The following is a 16,477-nucleotide window of genomic DNA, read 5'->3' as shown; positions in this document are numbered from 1 at the left end:
TACATAATGATGTCAAACATTAATACTGTTCCTAGTTTAGCTGCTAATGCTACATAATGATGTCAAACATTGAGATTGTTCCTAGTTTAGCTGCTAATGCTACATACTGATGTCAAACATTAATACTGTTCCTAGTTTAGCTGCTAATGCTACATAATGATGTCAAACATTAATACTGTTCCTAGTTTAGCTGCTAATGCTACATAACGATGTCAAACATTAATACTGTTCCTAGTTCAGCTGCTAATGCTACATAATGATGTCAAACATTAATACTGTTCCTAGTTTAGCTGCTAATTCTACATAACGATGTCAAACATTGAGATTGTTCCTAGTTTAGCTGCTAATGCTACATAATGATGTCAAACATTAATACTGTTCCTAGTTTAGCTGCTAATGCTACATAATGATGTCAAACATTAATACTGTTCCTAGTTTAGCTGCTAATTCTACATAACGATGTCAAACATTGAGATTGTTCCTAGTTTAGCTGCTAATGCTACATAATGATGTCAAACATTAATACTGTTCCTAGTTTAGCTGCTAATGCTACATAATGATGTCAAACATTGAGATTGTTCCTAGTTTAGCTGCTAATGCTACATAATGATGTCAAACATTGAGATTGTTCCTAGTTTAGCTGCTAATGCTACATAATGATGTCAAACATTAATACTGTTCCTAGTTTAGCTGCTAATGCTACATAATGATGTCAAACATTAATACTGTTCCTAGTTTAGCTGCTAATGCTACATAATGATGTCAAACATTAATACTGTTCCTAGTTTAGCTGCTAATGCTACATAACGATGTCAAACATTAATACTGTTCCTAGTTCAGCTGCTAATGCTACATAATGATGTCAAACATTAATACTGTTCCTAGTTTAGCTGCTAATTCTACATAACGATGTCAAACATTGAGATTGTTCCTAGTTTAGCTGCTAATGCTACATAATGATGTCAAACATTAATACTGTTCCTAGTTTAGCTGCTAATGCTACATAATGATGTCAAACATTAATACTGTTCCTAGTTTAGCTGCTAATTCTACATAACGATGTCAAACATTGAGATTGTTCCTAGTTTAGCTGCTAATGCTACATAATGATGTCAAACATTAATACTGTTCCTAGTTTAGCTGCTAATGCTACATAATGATGTCAAACATTGAGATTGTTCCTAGTTTAGCTGCTAATGCTACATAATGATGTCAAACATTGAGATTGTTCCTAGTTTAGCTGCTAATGCTACATAATGATGTCAAACATTAATACTGTTCCTGGTTTAGCTGCTAATGTTACATGATGATATCAAACATTAATACTGTTCCTAGTTTAGCTGCTAATGCTACATAATGATGTCAAACATTGAGATTGTTCCTAGTTTAGCTGCTAATGCTACATAATGATGTCAAACATTGAGACTGTTCCTAGCTTAGCTGCTAATGCTACATAATGATGTCAAACATTAATACTGTTCCTAGTTTAGCTGCTAATGCTACATAATGATGTCAAACATTGAGATTGTTCCTAGTTTAGCTGCTAATGCTACATAATGATGTCAAACATTAATACTGTTCCTAGTTTAGCTGCTAATGCTACATAATGATGTCAAACATTGAGATTGTTCCTAGTTTAGCTGCTAATGCTACATGATGATGTCAAACATGAATGCTGTTCCTAGTTTAGCTGCTAATGCTACATAATGATGTCAAACATTGAGATTGTTCCTAGTTTAGCTGCTAATGCTACATAATGATGTCAAACATTAATACTGTTCCTAGTTTAGCTGCTAATGCTACATGATGATGTCAAACATTAATACTGTTCCTAGTTTAGCTGCTAATGCTACATAATGATGTCAAACATTGAGATTGTTCCTAGTTTAGCTGCTAATGCTACATAATGATGTCAAACATTGAGATTGTTCCTAGTTTAGCTGCTAATGCTACATAATGATGTCAAACATTAATACTGTTCCTGGTTTAGCTGCTAATGCTACATAATGATGTCAAACATTAATACTGTTCCTAGTTTAGCTGCTAATGCTACATAATGATGTCAAACATTAATACTGTTCCTAGTTTAGCTGCTAATGCTACATGATGATATCAAACATTAATACTGTTCCTAGTTTAGCTGCTAATTCTACATAACGATGTCAAACATTGAGATTGTTCCTAGTTTAGCTGCTAATGCTACATAATGATGTCAAACATTGAGATTGTTCCTAGTTTAGCTGCTAATGCTACATAATGATGTCAAACATTAATACTGTTCCTAGTTTAGCTGCTAATGCTACATAATGATGTCAAACATTAATACTGTTCCTAGTTTAGCTGCTAATGCTACATAATGATGTCAAACATTGAGATTGTTCCTAGTTTAGCTGCTAATGCTACATAACGATGTCAAACATTGAGATTGTTCCTAGTTTAGCTGCTAATGCTACATAATGATGTCAAACATTGAGATTGTTCCTAGTTTAGCTGCTAATGCTACATAATGATGTCAAACAGATAATTCCAGAACGTTAGAACCTAGTTTGTTAGAACTCTGGAAATCATCAGCCTGATCAGAACGAATCCAGAAACAAATTACTGAAGATTGTAAAGCATGTACAGTCTGTTTGATGTACGCCTGTTAGATCCATTATCTCAGTACGGGCTTATTGGGACTCTGCCAATCACAACAAACGGACAGGTTCCTCCGACCTGCCACTATTGGTAGAGAGAAATTCAGCCCAAGTAACTACCTCCCATTAGTAAAGAAAATAAAAAAATAGGTTGAATTCTAAACTGGAATTAAATTAATGAGCAATGTTTCAATTGAGGTTGTGATTTGACAATTTTGGTATTTATTGAGGACTGAACTGGTCAAATGGTGAAGGCATAATGGGCCAGAAGTCAGCGGGCCTGTGATGACTAGAACTGAGTCCCAAATAGCACCATATTCCCTAAGATAGTGCACCGGGGCCCATAGGCATACGAAGTCATTTGGGAAGCAATGACAACTGACCAGAAGCATCATTTACCCAGCATATTTAATTAGGCTCTTTCCATCACATATGTTAGTCGTTAATCATGTTTACTTTTCATTGATTGTCCTAGGCTACAGCAGCCAGCTCTCTCTCTCTCTCTCTCTTGGATATAACCTAGCCCTGAATTTGCTGCTTATTTTAGAAAGTTACATTCAGAATAATTATTCATTTTTTTCTCCCCCTGCTGTGTTTTATTGCCTGGAATACTGACTGAGCCTATAAGCAGGTATGCATCCCAAATGGAACCCTATTTCCTATATAGCGCACTACTTTTGACCAGAGCCCTACGGTCATTCCAGGCCCAGTCTGGTTAAAAGTAGTGCACTATATAGGGAATAGGGTGCCATTTTGGGACGGATCTCAGGTTTATTTTAGTTGAACCTGTGTTTCAAAGCAGAGCCAGTGAACTCAGGAGGTTGAGGTATAATCAGGTCTGACATGTCTGCATGTGGCCACGCATCAAATCAACCAGAGAGACCTTTCCTCTCCCCAACACTGGAAACACACTGTACAATTCTCTGTTTAGAGGAAAACCCAGCAGGCTACTTTCCTGAATATGAACCATAATGTACCATTTTAAAAATATATATATATATTTTTTTTTTCAGACATAATATACAAACGTCTGAAGTTGACTTTTTTTTTGGGGGGGGGGGGGGAATGTATTTATAAACATTCAAGTTATTTTCATTTCAGGACTAAAAAGACCTTTCAATTGACATTTCCATTGAGCATGCTTTTCAGTCCAGGTTTAGGAAACTGGCCTTTATATTTATAAATATACCAACCAGTCAGTCAGAGAATTAACCGAGTAACAATTGTGTGGTTATTCTTCATGGCAAATTCAACAATACTCTCTTTGTGATCGTATAAGTATATATATATATTTTATTTTTTATTTTTTTAAAAGATCATGTTTTCGTCACAAAGATCTCTCGCCGGTAGCAACAACCTATTTCCTTTCCTTAGGATCCATAACACTGAACCAGTAGAGAACCAGTCCAGAAGGAGGAAACATATCGTATGGGGCGTCTGTGATGTGATATGATGGGTGGTTGTGCCTGCAGGGTTTCTAACAGAAGGTGTCAGTTAGAGGGTAAATCCTGTAGACAGAGCGGGCAGGGAAGTGATACCTACCTGATACTTAACCCCTTGGACTGTCTTGACATTTACCTGACATGTGAATTCAATACTTCTCTCTCTATGCCCTTCCCCATTCTTAGGAACATACATCATCATAAATTACTGGTATGCCAGTTACCACCCATAGTAATTTAATATATTCCATTTAGCTGACGCTCTTAGCCAAAGTGACTTCCAATTAAATGTTTTATTTTATTTAACTAGGCAAGTCAGTTAAGAACAAATTCTTATTCACAATGACAGCCTAACAGGGAACTGCCTTGTTCAGGGGGGAAGAACGACAGATGTTTTACCTTGTCAGCTCAGGGATTCGATCTAGCAACCTTTCCGGTTACTGGCCCAACACTCTAACCACTAGGCTACCCTGCCGACCCAATACAGCGAGTACATACATTTAACATGCGTACATGTTCTCTGTGGGAATTAAACACATAACTTTGGTTACCTAACGTCACACTGTTATCAACTGAGCCACACAGGACTGTTACACACTGTTCTGGTAGAATTCTGATACTCAAGACTTTAAGAACTATTAACAGTACACAGTAGTACACAGTAATACACAGTAGTACACAGTAATACACAGCGACTGCTCCTCTCTCACCTCTCTTCGATGCGGACCCAGAGGTCATTAAACTGTCCGTTTCTCTGATGTTTCCTCTGTTTGGTTCGTCGTTTCTGCTTCAGCTTGCGGTCCAGCGTGTCCATCAGCTCCAGGCTGTGGGAGCGATGAGGCGGCAGCAGTATGTGGGGTAGTGGGTTGTCCTGCAGAGGGTGCTGTTGCTCCTCGTCATGGAATTCGTGGAGGAAAGGCTCCAGGTAAGGGGACTCATCCAGGTTCTGACCCAGAGAACGACCCGTCTGGTCGGTAGAGGGTTTCAATCGACTGTGGTGATGGAGAGAATAATGTTAGAAATAAAGAACAGTTGAACATTCAAATGCATTTTGGATTTAACATCTGAACCGTTGACATCAGCTTCCAATGTCTGGAAAATACTACTTTATAACCAAACAGGTGGTCGTAGTCAGGGGGGGCAAATGTGTAGAAGCAAAATGTATAGCAAAATGTGTAGAATTTGAGGAAATTTGCTTTAAAACAGAAACATTTTCTCTTAGCATCATGGAAAAATATTAACAAAAGCGATGAGCTATAAAACAGCAAAAAACAATCCCTGCAAACAATCCCTGCCCCATGGCAAAAAAAGTGTAGAATTTCAGGAAATTAGCTTAAAAACTGCAACATTTTCTCTGTGCTTCATGCCCCAAATGCAGTAGTCCGACCCTGATCATAGCTCCTCTGTGCAACTGGTGAAAACACGTATGGGGAAGTATGATCCTTCTGAAGCACGCCAGGAGAATCACAGGAACTATCCTTCAGACCCATCTGCTTCTGATGAATCATTGGCCATCATTCAAACACAGCTAAACAGACACCGCTTCAAATTATTTTTCAAACGTTACAGAAATCTATTGGAGCTGGAGAAAAAAAAATAAAACGGGTCAAAACCACCACTTTGTTGTTGCATATTTGCAATGGGATGTTTACGATCCCTCCAGACATCCAGTATCTACTCCAATCTCCAGTCCCCATTCATTTCAGAAAAATGCAATGTGTGTGTGTGTGTGTGTGTGTGAAGTGTGTGTGTGTGTAAAAAAGGGAGATATATAGAGAGAGAGAGACTAACAGAGAGAGAGAGAGAGAGTGAAAGAGAAAAAGCTCAGGAGAGGACATGCAGTATCTAACATTTTAACTTGTGATAAGGGGATTCTTTTAACTAGGGTAAAACCCTATCTTCACCATCTCATCTCCTCTCTACGTGTGTCTGGGATCTAGGATCTGTGTGGGCCTGTCGTGGGGAGTAGTTAGGGTTAGAGATAGAATCCATACAGCTGTGTGGTGGTGCTGGGGGGTTGGAGACAGGACGGAGATCCATATGCAGCAGACAGGAGAGACGAGGCAAGAGATACAACTGATCACCAAAAAGAGATAGCCACCCAGGGAGACTGGACAAGCAGACAGGAGAAGATAGGAAAGAGATCGCCATCCAGGGAGACTGGACAAGCAGACAGGAGAAGATATAAACTGCAAGCAAAGCATTGTGTAGGCTTAACACAGCATATACAGTTCCAGTGAAAAGTTTAGACACACCTACTCAATCAAAGGTTTTTCTTTATTTTTACTATTTTCTACATTGTAGAATAATAGTGAAGACATCAAAACTATGAAATAACACATATGGTTTCATGTAGTAACCAAAAAAGTGTTAAACAAATCTCAAAATTGTGTTTGAGATTCTTCAAAGTAGCCTTTACCTTGATGACAGCTTAGCTTTTTTTCTTTTTTTTTAGAGTGGAGGAGCTGTGTAGAGTGGAGGAGCTGTGTGGAGTGGAGGGAGGAGCTGTGTAGAGTGGAGGAGCTGTGTGGAGTGGAGGAGCTGTGTGGAGTGGAGGGAGGAGCTGTGTAGAGTGGAGGAGCTGTGTGGAGTGGAGGAGCTGTGTGGAGTGGAGGGAGGAGCTGTGTAGAGTGGAGGAGCTGTGTGGAGTGGAGGGAGGAGCTGTGTGGAGTGGAGGAGCTGTGTGGAGTGGAGGGAGGAGCTGTGTGGAGTGGAGGGAGGAGCTGTGTAGAGTGGAGGAGCTGTGTGGAGTGGAGGAGCTGTGTGGAGTGGAGGGAGGAGCTGTGTGGAGTGGAGGGAGGAGCTGTGTGGAGTGGAGGAGCTGTGTGGAGTGTAGGGAGGAGCTGTGTGGAGTGGAGGGAGGAGCTGTGTGGAGTGGAGGGAGGAGCTGTGTGGAGTGGAGGAGATGTGTGGAGTGGAGGAGCTGTGTGGAGTGGAGGGAGGAGCTGTGTGGAGTGGAGGAGCTGTGTGGAGTGGAGGGCGGAGCTGTGTGGAGTGGAGGGAGAAGCTGTGTGGAGTGGAGGGAGAGCTGTGTGGAGTGGAGGGAGGAGCTGTGTGGAATGGAGGAGCTGTGTGGAGTGGAGGAGCTGTGTAGAGTGGAGGGAGGAGCTGTGTGGAGTGGAGGAGCTGTGTGGAGTGGAGGAGCTGTGTGGAGTGGAGGAGCTGTGTAGAGTGGAGGGAGGAGCTGTGTGGAGTGGAGGAGCTGTGTGGAGTGGAGGAGCTGTGTGGAGTGGAGGAGCTGTGTGGAGTGGAGGGAGGAGCTGTGTGGAGTGGAGGAGCTGTGTGGAGTGGAGGAGCTGTGTGGAGTGGAGGGAGGAGCTGTGTGGAGTGGAGGGAGGAGCTGTGTGGAGTGGAGGAGCTGTGTGGAGTGGAGGAGCTGTGTGGAGTGGAGGGAGGAGCTGTGTGGAGTGGAGGAGCTGTGTGGAGTGGAGGAGCTGTGTGGAGTGGAGGGAGGAGCTGTGTGGAGTGGAGGGAGGAGCTGTGTGGAGTGGAGGAGCTGTGTGGAGTGGAGGAGCTGTGTGGAGTGGAGGGAGGAGCTGTGTGGAGTGGAGGAGCTGTGTGGAGTGGAGGGCGGAGCTGTGTGGAGTGGAGGGAGAAGCTGTGTGGAGTGGAGGGAGAGCTGTGTGGAGTGGAGGGAGGAGCTGTGTGGAATGGAGGAGCTGTGTGGAGTGGAGGAGCTGTGTAGAGTGGAGGGAGGAGCTGTGTGGAGTGGAGGAGCTGTGTGGAGTGGAGGAGCTGTGTGGAGTGGAGGAGCTGTGTAGAGTGGAGGGAGGAGCTGTGTGGAGTGGAGGAGCTGTGTGGAGTGGAGGAGCTGTGTGGAGTGGAGGAGCTGTGTGGAGTGGAGGAGCTGTGTAGAGTGGAGGGAGGAGCTGTATGGAGTGGAGGAGCTGTGTGGAGTGGAGGAGCTGTGTGGAGTGGAGGAGCTGTGTGGAGTGGAGGGAGGAGCTGTGTGGAGTGGAGGAGCTGTGTGGAGTGGAGGAGCTGTGTGGAGTGGAGGAGCTGTGTGGAGTGGAGGAGCTGTGTAGAGTGGAGGGAGGAGCTGTGTGGAGTGGAGGAGCTGTGTGGAGTGGAGGAGCAGTGTGGAGTGGAGGAGCTGTGTGGAGTGGAGGAGCTGTGTGGAGTGGAGGAGCTGTGTGGAGTGGAGGAGCTGTGTAGAGTGGAGGGAGGAGCTGTGTGGAGTGGAGGAGCTGTGTGGAGTGGAGGAGCTGTGTGGAGTGGAGGAGCTGTGTGGAGTGGAGGAGCTGTGTTGAGTGGAGGGAGGAGCTGTGTGGAGTGGAGGAGCTGTGTGGAGTGGAGGGCGGAGCTGTGTGGAGTGGAGGGAGGAGCTGTGTGGAGTGGAGGGAGGAGCTGTGTGGAGTGGAGGGAGGAGCTGTGTGGAGTGGAGGAGCTGTGTGGAGTGGAGGAGCTGTGTGGAGTGGAGGAGCTGTGAAGAGTGGAGGGAGGAGCTGTGTGGAGTGGAGGAGCTGTGTGGAGTGGAGGAGCTGTGTGGAGTGGAGGAGCTGTGTGGAGTGGAGGAGCTGTGTAGAGTGGAGGGAGGAGCTGTGTGGAGTGGAGGAGCTGTGTGGAGTGGAGGAGCTGTGTGGAGTGGAGGAGCTGTGTGGAGTGGAGGAGCTGTGTGGAGTGGAGGAGCTGTGTAGAGTGGAGGAGCTGTGTAGAGTGGAGGGAGGAGCTGTGTGGAGTGGAGGAGCTGTGTGGAGTGGAGGAGCTGTGTGGAGTGGAGGGAGGAGCTGTGTGGAGTGGAGGAGCTGTGTGGAGTGGAGGAGCTGTGTGGAGTGGAGGGAGGAGCTGTGTGGAGTGGAGGAGCTGTGTGAAGTGGAGGGCGGAGCTGTGTGGAGTGGAGGGCGGAGCTGTGTGGAGTGGAGAAGCTGTGTGGAGTGGAGGAGCTGTGTGGAGTGGAGGGAAGAGCTGTGTGGAGTGGAGGGAGGAGCTGTGTGGAGTGGAGGAGCTGTGTGGAGTGGAGGAGCTGTGTGGAGTGGAGGAGCTGTGAAGAGTGGAGGGAAGAGCTGTGTGGAGTGGAGGAGCTGTGTGGAGTGGAGGAGCTGTGTGGAGTGGAGGAGCTGTGTGGAGTGGAGGAGCAGTGTAGAGTGGAGGGAGGAGCTGTGTGGAGTGGAGGAGATGTGTGGAGTGGAGGAGCTGTGTGGAGTGGAGGAGCTGTGTGGAGTGGAGGAGCTGTGTGGAGTGGAGGAGCTGTGTGGAGTGGAGGAGCTGTGTAGAGTGGAGGGAGGAGATGTGTGGAGTGGAGGAGCTGTGTGGAGTGGAGTAGCTGTGTGGAGTGGGGCGAGGAGCTGTGTGGAGTGGAGGAGCTGTGTGGAGTGGAGGAGCTGTGTGGAGTGGAGGGAGGAGCTGTGTGGAGTGGAGGAGCTGTGTGGAGTGGAGGGCGGAGCTGTGTGGAGTGGAGGGAGAAGCTGTGTGGAGTGGAGGGAGAGCTGTGTGGAGTGGAGGGAGGAGCTGTGTGGAATGGAGGAGCTGTGTGGAGTGGAGGAGCTGTGTAGAGTGGAGGGAGGAGCTGTGTGGAGTGGAGGAGCTGTGTGGAGTGGAGGAGCTGTGTGGAGTGGAGGAGCTGTGTAGAGTGGAGGGAGGAGCTGTGTGGAGTGGAGGAGCTGTGTGAGGTGGAGGAGCTGTGTGGAGTGGAGGAGCTGTGTGGAGTGGAGGAGCTGTGTAGAGTGGAGGGAGGAGCTGTGTGGAGTGGAGGAGCTGTGTGGAGTGGAGGAGCTGTGTGGAGTGGAGGAGCTGTGTGGAGTGGAGGGAGGAGCTGTGTGGAGTGGAGGAGCTGTGTGGAGTGGAGGAGCTGTGTGGAGTGGAGGAGCTGTGTGGAGTGGAGGAGCTGTGTAGAGTGGAGGGAGGAGCTGTGTGGAGTGGAGGAGCTGTGTGGAGTGGAGGAGCAGTGTGGAGTGGAGGAGCTGTGTGGAGTGGAGGAGCTGTGTGGAGTGGAGGAGCTGTGTAGAGTGGAGGGAGGAGCTGTGTGGAGTGGAGGAGCTGTGTGGAGTGGAGGAGCTGTGTGGAGTGGAGGAGCTGTGTGGAGTGGAGGAGCTGTGTTGAGTGGAGGGAGGAGCTGTGTGGAGTGGAGGAGCTGTGTGGAGTGGAGGGCGGAGCTGTGTGGAGTGGAGGGAGGAGCTGTGTGGAGTGGAGGGAGGAGCTGTGTGGAGTGGAGGGAGGAGCTGTGTGGAGTGGAGGAGCTGTGTGGAGTGGAGGAGCTGTGTGGAGTGGAGGAGCTGTGAAGAGTGGAGGGAGGAGCTGTGTGGAGTGGAGGAGCTGTGTGGAGTGGAGGAGCGGTGTGGAGTGGAGGAGCTGTGTGGAGTGGAGGAGCTGTGTAGAGTGGAGGGAGGAGCTGTGTGGAGTGGAGGAGCTGTGTGGAGTGGAGGAGCTGTGTGGAGTGGAGGAGCTGTGTGGAGTGGAGGAGCTGTGTGGAGTGGAGGAGCTGTGTAGAGTGGAGGAGCTGTGTAGAGTGGAGGGAGGAGCTGTGTGGAGTGGAGGAGCTGTGTGGAGTGGAGGAGCTGTGTGGAGTGGAGGAGCTGTGTAGAGTGGAGGGAGGAGCTGTGTGGAGTGGAGGAGCTGTGTGGAGTGGAGGAGCTGTGTGGAGTGGGGCGAGGAGCTGTGTGGAGTGGAGGAGCTGTGTGGAGTGGAGGAGCTGTGTGGAGTGGAGGGAGGAGCTGTGTGGAGTGGAGGGAGAGCTGTGTGGAGTGGAGGGAGGAGCTGTGTGGAATGGAGGAGCTGTGTGGAGTGGAGGAGCTGTGTAGAGTGGAGGGAGGAGCTGTGTGGAGTGGAGGAGCTGTGTGGAGTGGAGGAGCTGTGTGGAGTGGAGGAGCTGTGTAGAGTGGAGGGAGGAGCTGTGTGGAGTGGAGGAGCTGTGTGGAGTGGAGGAGCTGTGTGGAGTGGAGGAGCTGTGTGGAGTGGAGGAGCTGTGTAGAGTGGAGGGAGGAGCTGTGTGGAGTGGAGGAGCTGTGTGGAGTGGAGGAGCTGTGTGGAGTGGAGGAGCTGTGTGGAGTGGAGGGAGGAGCTGTGTGGAGTGGAGGAGCTGTGTGGAGTGGAGGAGCTGTGTGGAGTGGAGGAGCTGTGTAGAGTGGAGGAGCTGTGTAGAGTGGAGGGAGGAGCTGTGTGGAGTGGAGGAGCTGTGTGGAGTGGAGGAGCTGTGTGGAGTGGAGGAGCTGTGTAGAGTGGAGGGAGGAGCTGTGTGGAGTGGAGGAGCTGTGTGGAGTGGAGGAGCTGTGTGGAGTGGGGCGAGGAGCTGTGTGGAGTGGAGGAGCTGTGTGGAGTGGAGGAGCTGTGTGGAGTGGAGGGAGGAGCTGTGTGGAGTGGAGGGAGAGCTGTGTGGAGTGGAGGGAGGAGCTGTGTGGAATGGAGGAGCTGTGTGGAGTGGAGGAGCTGTGTAGAGTGGAGGGAGGAGCTGTGTGGAGTGGAGGAGCTGTGTGGAGTGGAGGAGCTGTGTGGAGTGGAGGAGCTGTGTAGAGTGGAGGGAGGAGCTGTGTGGAGTGGAGGAGCTGTGTGGAGTGGAGGAGCTGTGTGGAGTGGAGGAGCTGTGTGGAGTGGAGGAGCTGTGTAGAGTGGAGGGAGGAGCTGTGTGGAGTGGAGGAGCTGTGTGGAGTGGAGGAGCTGTGTGGAGTGGAGGAGCTGTGTGGAGTGGAGGGAGGAGCTGTGTGGAGTGGAGGAGCTGTGTGGAGTGGAGGAGCTGTGTGGAGTGGAGGAGCTGTGTGGAGTGGAGGAGCTGTGTAGAGTGGAGGGAGGAGCTGTGTGGAGTGGAGGAGCTGTGTGGAGTGGAGGAGCAGTGTGGAGTGGAGGAGCTGTGTGGAGTGGAGGAGCTGTGTGGAGTGGAGGAGCTGTGTAGAGTGGAGGGAGGAGCTGTGTGGAGTGGAGGAGCTGTGTGGAGTGGAGGAGCTGTGTGGAGTGGAGGAGCTGTGTGGAGTGGAGGAGCTGTGTTGAGTGGAGGGAGGAGCTGTGTGGAGTGGAGGAGCTGTGTGGAGTGGAGGGCGGAGCTGTGTGGAGTGGAGGGAGGAGCTGTGTGGAGTGGAGGGAGGAGCTGTGTGGAGTGGAGGAGCTGTGTGGAGTGGAGGAGCTGTGTGGAGTGGAGGAGCTGTGAAGAGTGGAGGGAGGAGCTGTGTGGAGTGGAGGAGCTGTGTGGAGTGGAGGAGCTGTGTGGAGTGGAGGAGCTGTGTGGAGTGGAGGAGCTGTGTAGAGTGGAGGGAGGAGCTGTGTGGAGTGGAGGAGCTGTGTGGAGTGGAGGAGCTGTGTGGAGTGGAGGAGCTGTGTGGAGTGGAGGAGCTGTGTGGAGTGGAGGAGCTGTGTAGAGTGGAGGAGCTGTGTAGAGTGGAGGGAGGAGCTGTGTGGAGTGGAGGAGCTGTGTGGAGTGGAGGAGCTGTGTGGAGTGGAGGGAGGAGCTGTGTGGAGTGGAGGAGCTGTGTGGAGTGGAGGAGCTGTGTGGAGTGGAGGGAGGAGCTGTGTGGAGTGGAGGAGCTGTGTGGAGTGGAGGGCGGAGCTGTGTGGAGTGGAGGGCGGAGCTGTGTGGAGTGGAGAAGCTGTGTGGAGTGGAGGAGCTGTGTGGAGTGGAGGGAGGAGCTGTGTGGAGTGGAGGGAGGAGCTGTGTGGAGTGGAGGAGCTGTGTGGAGTGGAGGAGCTGTGTGGAGTGGAGGAGCTGTGAAGAGTGGAGGGAGGAGCTGTGTGGAGTGGAGGAGCTGTGTGGAGTGGAGGAGCTGTGTGGAGTGGAGGAGCTGTGTGGAGTGGAGGAGCTGTGTGGAGTGGAGGAGCTGTGTAGAGTGGAGGGAGGAGCTGTGGGGAGTGGAGGAGATGTGTGGAGTGGAGGAGCTGTGTGGAGTGGAGGAGCTGTGTGGAGTGGAGGAGCTGTGTGGAGTGGAGGAGCTGTGTGGAGTGGAGGAGCTGTGTAGAGTGGAGGGAGGAGCTGTGTGGAGTGGAGGAGCTGTGTGGAGTGGAGGAGCTGTGTGGAGTGGGGCGAGGAGCTGTGTGGAGTGGAGGAGCTGTGTGGAGTGGAGGAGCTGTGTGGAGTGGAGGGAGGAGCTGTGTGGAGTGGAGGAGCTGTGTGGAGTGGAGGGCGGAGCTGTGTGGAGTGGAGGGCGGAGCTGTGTGGAGTGGAGGAGCTGTGTGGAGTGGAGGAGCTGTGTGGAGTGGAGGAGCTGTGTGGAGTGGAGGGAGGAGCTGTGTGGAGTGGAGGAGCTGTGTGGAGTGGAGGATGGAGCTGTGTGGAGTGGAGGGAGGAGCTGTGTGGAGTGGAGGGAGGAGCTGTGTGGAGTGGAGGGAGGAGCTGTGTGGAGTGGAGGAGCTGTGTGGAGTGGAGGAGCTGTGTGGAGTGGAGGAGCTGTGTGGAGTGGAGGAGCTGTGTGGAGTGGAGGAGCTGTGTAGAGTTGAGGGAGGAGCTGTGTGGAGTGGAAGAGCTGTGTGGAGTGGAGGAGCTGTGTGGAGTGGAGGAGCTGTGTGGAGTGGAGGAGCTGTGTGGAGTGGAGGAGCTGTGTGGAGTGGAGGGAGGAGCTGTGTGGAGTGGAGGAGCTGTGTGGAGTGGAGGAGCTGTGTGGAGTGGAGGGCGGAGCTGTGTGGAGTGGAGGAGGAGCTGTGTGGAGTGGAGGGAGGAGCTGTGTGGAGTGGAGGGAGGAGCTGTGTGGAGTGGAGGAGCTGTGTGGAGTGGAGGAGCTGTGTAGAGTGGAGGGAGGAGCTGTGTGGAGTGGAGGAGCTGTGTGGAGTGGAGGAGCTGTGTGGAGTGGAGGAGCTGTGTGGAGTGGAGGAGCTGTGTGGAGTGGAGGAGCTGTGTAGAGTGGAGGGAGAAGCTGTGTGGAGTGGAGGAGCTGTGTGGAGTGGAGGAGCTGTGTGGAGTGGAGGAGCTGTGTGGAGTGGAGGAGCTGTGTAGAGTGGAGGGAGGAGCTGTGTGGAGTGGAGGAGCTGTGTGGAGTGGAGGAGCTGTGTGGAGTGGAGGAGCTGTGTGGAGTGGAGGGAGGAGCTGTGTGGAGTGGAGGAGCTGTGTGGAGTGGAGGAGCTGTGTGGAGTGGAGGGAGGAGCTGTGTGGAGTGGAGGATCTGTGTGGAGTGGAGGGCGGAGCTGTGTGGAGTGGAGGGAGGAGCTGTGTGGAGTGGAGGGAGGAGCTGTGTGGAGTGGAGGGAGGAGCTGTGTGGAGTGGAGGAGCTGTGTGGAGTGGAGGAGCTGTGTAGAGTGGAGGGAGGAGCTGTGTGGAGTGGAGGGAGGAGCTGTGTGGAGTGGAGGAGCTGTGTGGAGTGGAGGAGCTGTGTGGAGTGGAGGAGCTGTGTGGAGTGGAGGAGCTGTGTGGAGTGGAGGAGCTGTGTAGAGTTGAGGGAGGAGCTGTGTGGAGTGGAAGAGCTGTGTGGAGTGGAGGAGCTGTGTGGAGTGGAGGAGCTGTGTGGAGTGGAGGAGCTGTGTGGAGTGGAGGAGCTGTGTAGAGTAGAGGGAGGAGCTGTGTGGAGTGGAGGAGCTGTGTGGAGTGGAGGAGCTGTGTGGAGTGGAGGAGCTGTGTGGAGTGGAGGGAGGAGCTGTGTGGAGTGGAGGAGCTGTGTGGAGTGGAGGAGCTGTGTGGAGTGGAGGGCGGAGCTGTGTGGAGTGGAGGGAGGAGCTGTGTGGAGTGGAGGGAGGAGCTGTGTGGAGTGGAGGGAGGAGCTGTGTGGAGTGGAGGAGCTGTGTGGAGTGGAGGAGCTGTGTGGAGTGGAGGAGCTGTGTAGAGTGGAGGGAGGAGCTGTGTGGAGTGGAGGAGCTGTGTGGAGTGGAGGAGCTGTGTGGAGTGGAGGAGCTGTGTGGAGTGGAGGAGCTGTGTGGAGTGGAGGAGCTGTGTAGAGTGGAGGGAGAAGCTGTGTGGAGTGGAGGAGCTGTGTGGAGTGGAGGAGCTGTGTGGAGTGGAGGAGCTGTGTGGAGTGGAGGAGCTGTGTAGAGTGGAGGGAGGAGCTGTGTGGAGTGGAGGAGCTGTGTGGAGTGGAGGAGCTGTGTGGAGTGGAGGAGCTGTGTGGAGTGGAGGGAGGAGCTGTGTGGAGTGGAGGAGCTGTGTGGAGTGGAGGAGCTGTGTGGAGTGGAGGGAGGAGCTGTGTGGAGTGGAGGAGCTGTGTGGAGTGGAGGAGCTGTGTGGAGTGGAGGGAGGAGCTGTGTGGAGTGGAGGGAGGAGCTGTGTGGAGTGGAGGGAGGAGCTGTGTGGAGTGGAGGAGCTGTGTGGAGTGGAGGAGCTGTGTGGAGTGGAGGAGCTGTGTGGAGTGGAGGAGCTGTGTGAGTGGAGGAGCTGTGTGGAGTGGAGGAGCTGTGTGGAGTGGAGGAGCTGTGTGGAGTGGAGGAGCTGTGTGGAGTGGAGGAGCTGTGTGGAGTGGAGGAGCTGTGTGGAGTGGAGGAGCTGTGTAGAGTGGAGGGAGGAGCTGTGTAGAGTGGAGGGAGGAGCTGTGTGGAGTGGAGGAGCTGTGTGGAGTGGAGGAGCTGTGTGGAGTGGAGGAGCTGTGTAGAGTGGAGGAGCTGTGTGGAGTGGAGGAGCTGTGTGGAGTGGAGGAGCTGTGTGGAGTGGAGGAGCTGTGTGGAGTGGAGGAGCTGTGTGGAGTGGAGGAGCTGTGTGGAGTGGAGGAGCTGTGTGGAGTGGAGGAGCTGTGTGGAGTGGAGGAGCTGTGTGGAGTGGAGGAGCTGTGTGGAGTGGAGGAGCTGTGTGGAGTGGAGGAGCTGTGTGGAGTGGAGGAGCTGTGTGGAGTGGAGGAGCTGTGTGGAGTGGAGGGAGGAGCTGTGTGGAGTGGAGGAGCTGTGTGGAGTGGAGGAGCTGTGTAGAGTGGAGGAGCTGTGTAGAGTGGAGGAGCTGTGTGGAGTGGAGGAGCTGTGTGGAGTGGAGGAGCTGTGTGGAGTGGAGGAGCTGTGTGGAGTGGAGGAGCTGTGTGGAGTGGAGGAGCTGTGTGGAGTGGAGGAGCTGTGTGGAGTGGAGGAGCTGTGTGGAGTGGAGGAGCTGTGTGGAGTGGAGGAGCTGTGTGGAGTGGAGGAGCTGTGTGGAGTGGAGGAGCTGTGTAGAGTGGAGGAGCTGTGTGGAGTGGAGGAGCTGTGTGGAGTGGAGGAGCTGTGTGAGTGGAGGAGCTGTGTGGAGTGGAGGAGCTGTGTGGAGTGGAGGGAGGAGCTGTGTGGAGTGGAGGAGCTGTGTCGAGTGGAGGAGCTGTGTGGAGTGGAGGAGCTGTGTGGAGTGGAGGGAGGAGCTGTGTGGAGTGGAGGAGCTGTGTGGAGTGGAGGAGCTGTGTGGAGTGGAGGAGCTGTGTGGAGTGGAGGAGCTGTGTGGAGTGGAGGAGCTGTGTGGAGTGGAGGAGCTGTGTGGAGTGGAGGAGCTGTGTGGAGTGGAGGAGCTGTGTGGAGTGGAGGAGCTGTGTAGAGTGGAGGAGCTGTGTGGAGTGGAGGAGCTGTGTGGAGTGGAGGGAGGAGCTGTGTGGAGTGGAGGAGCTGTGTGGAGTG

General features: G+C 52.0%; 1 protein-coding gene across 1 annotated transcript in view; it reads right to left on the bottom strand.

Annotated features, from left to right (window-relative positions):
- LOC106572374 (metalloprotease TIKI1) overlaps window positions 1-16,477 on the bottom strand; it is a 181,371-nt gene that overhangs the window by 11,948 nt on the left and 152,946 nt on the right. Inside the window, exon 6 of the mRNA XM_082957000.1 lies at window positions 4,789-5,070. Coding sequence (XP_082813126.1) covers window positions 4,789-5,070 — 282 coding nt within the window. The remainder of the gene's footprint in view (window positions 1-4,788; window positions 5,071-16,477) is intronic.

This window comes from Salmo salar, chromosome 01 (genome assembly GCF_965601325.2).
Source record: "Salmo salar chromosome 01, fSalSal1, whole genome shotgun sequence".
NCBI lineage: Eukaryota > Metazoa > Chordata > Actinopteri > Salmoniformes > Salmonidae > Salmo > Salmo salar.
This window is presented reverse-complemented; position numbering and strand designations above follow the sequence as displayed.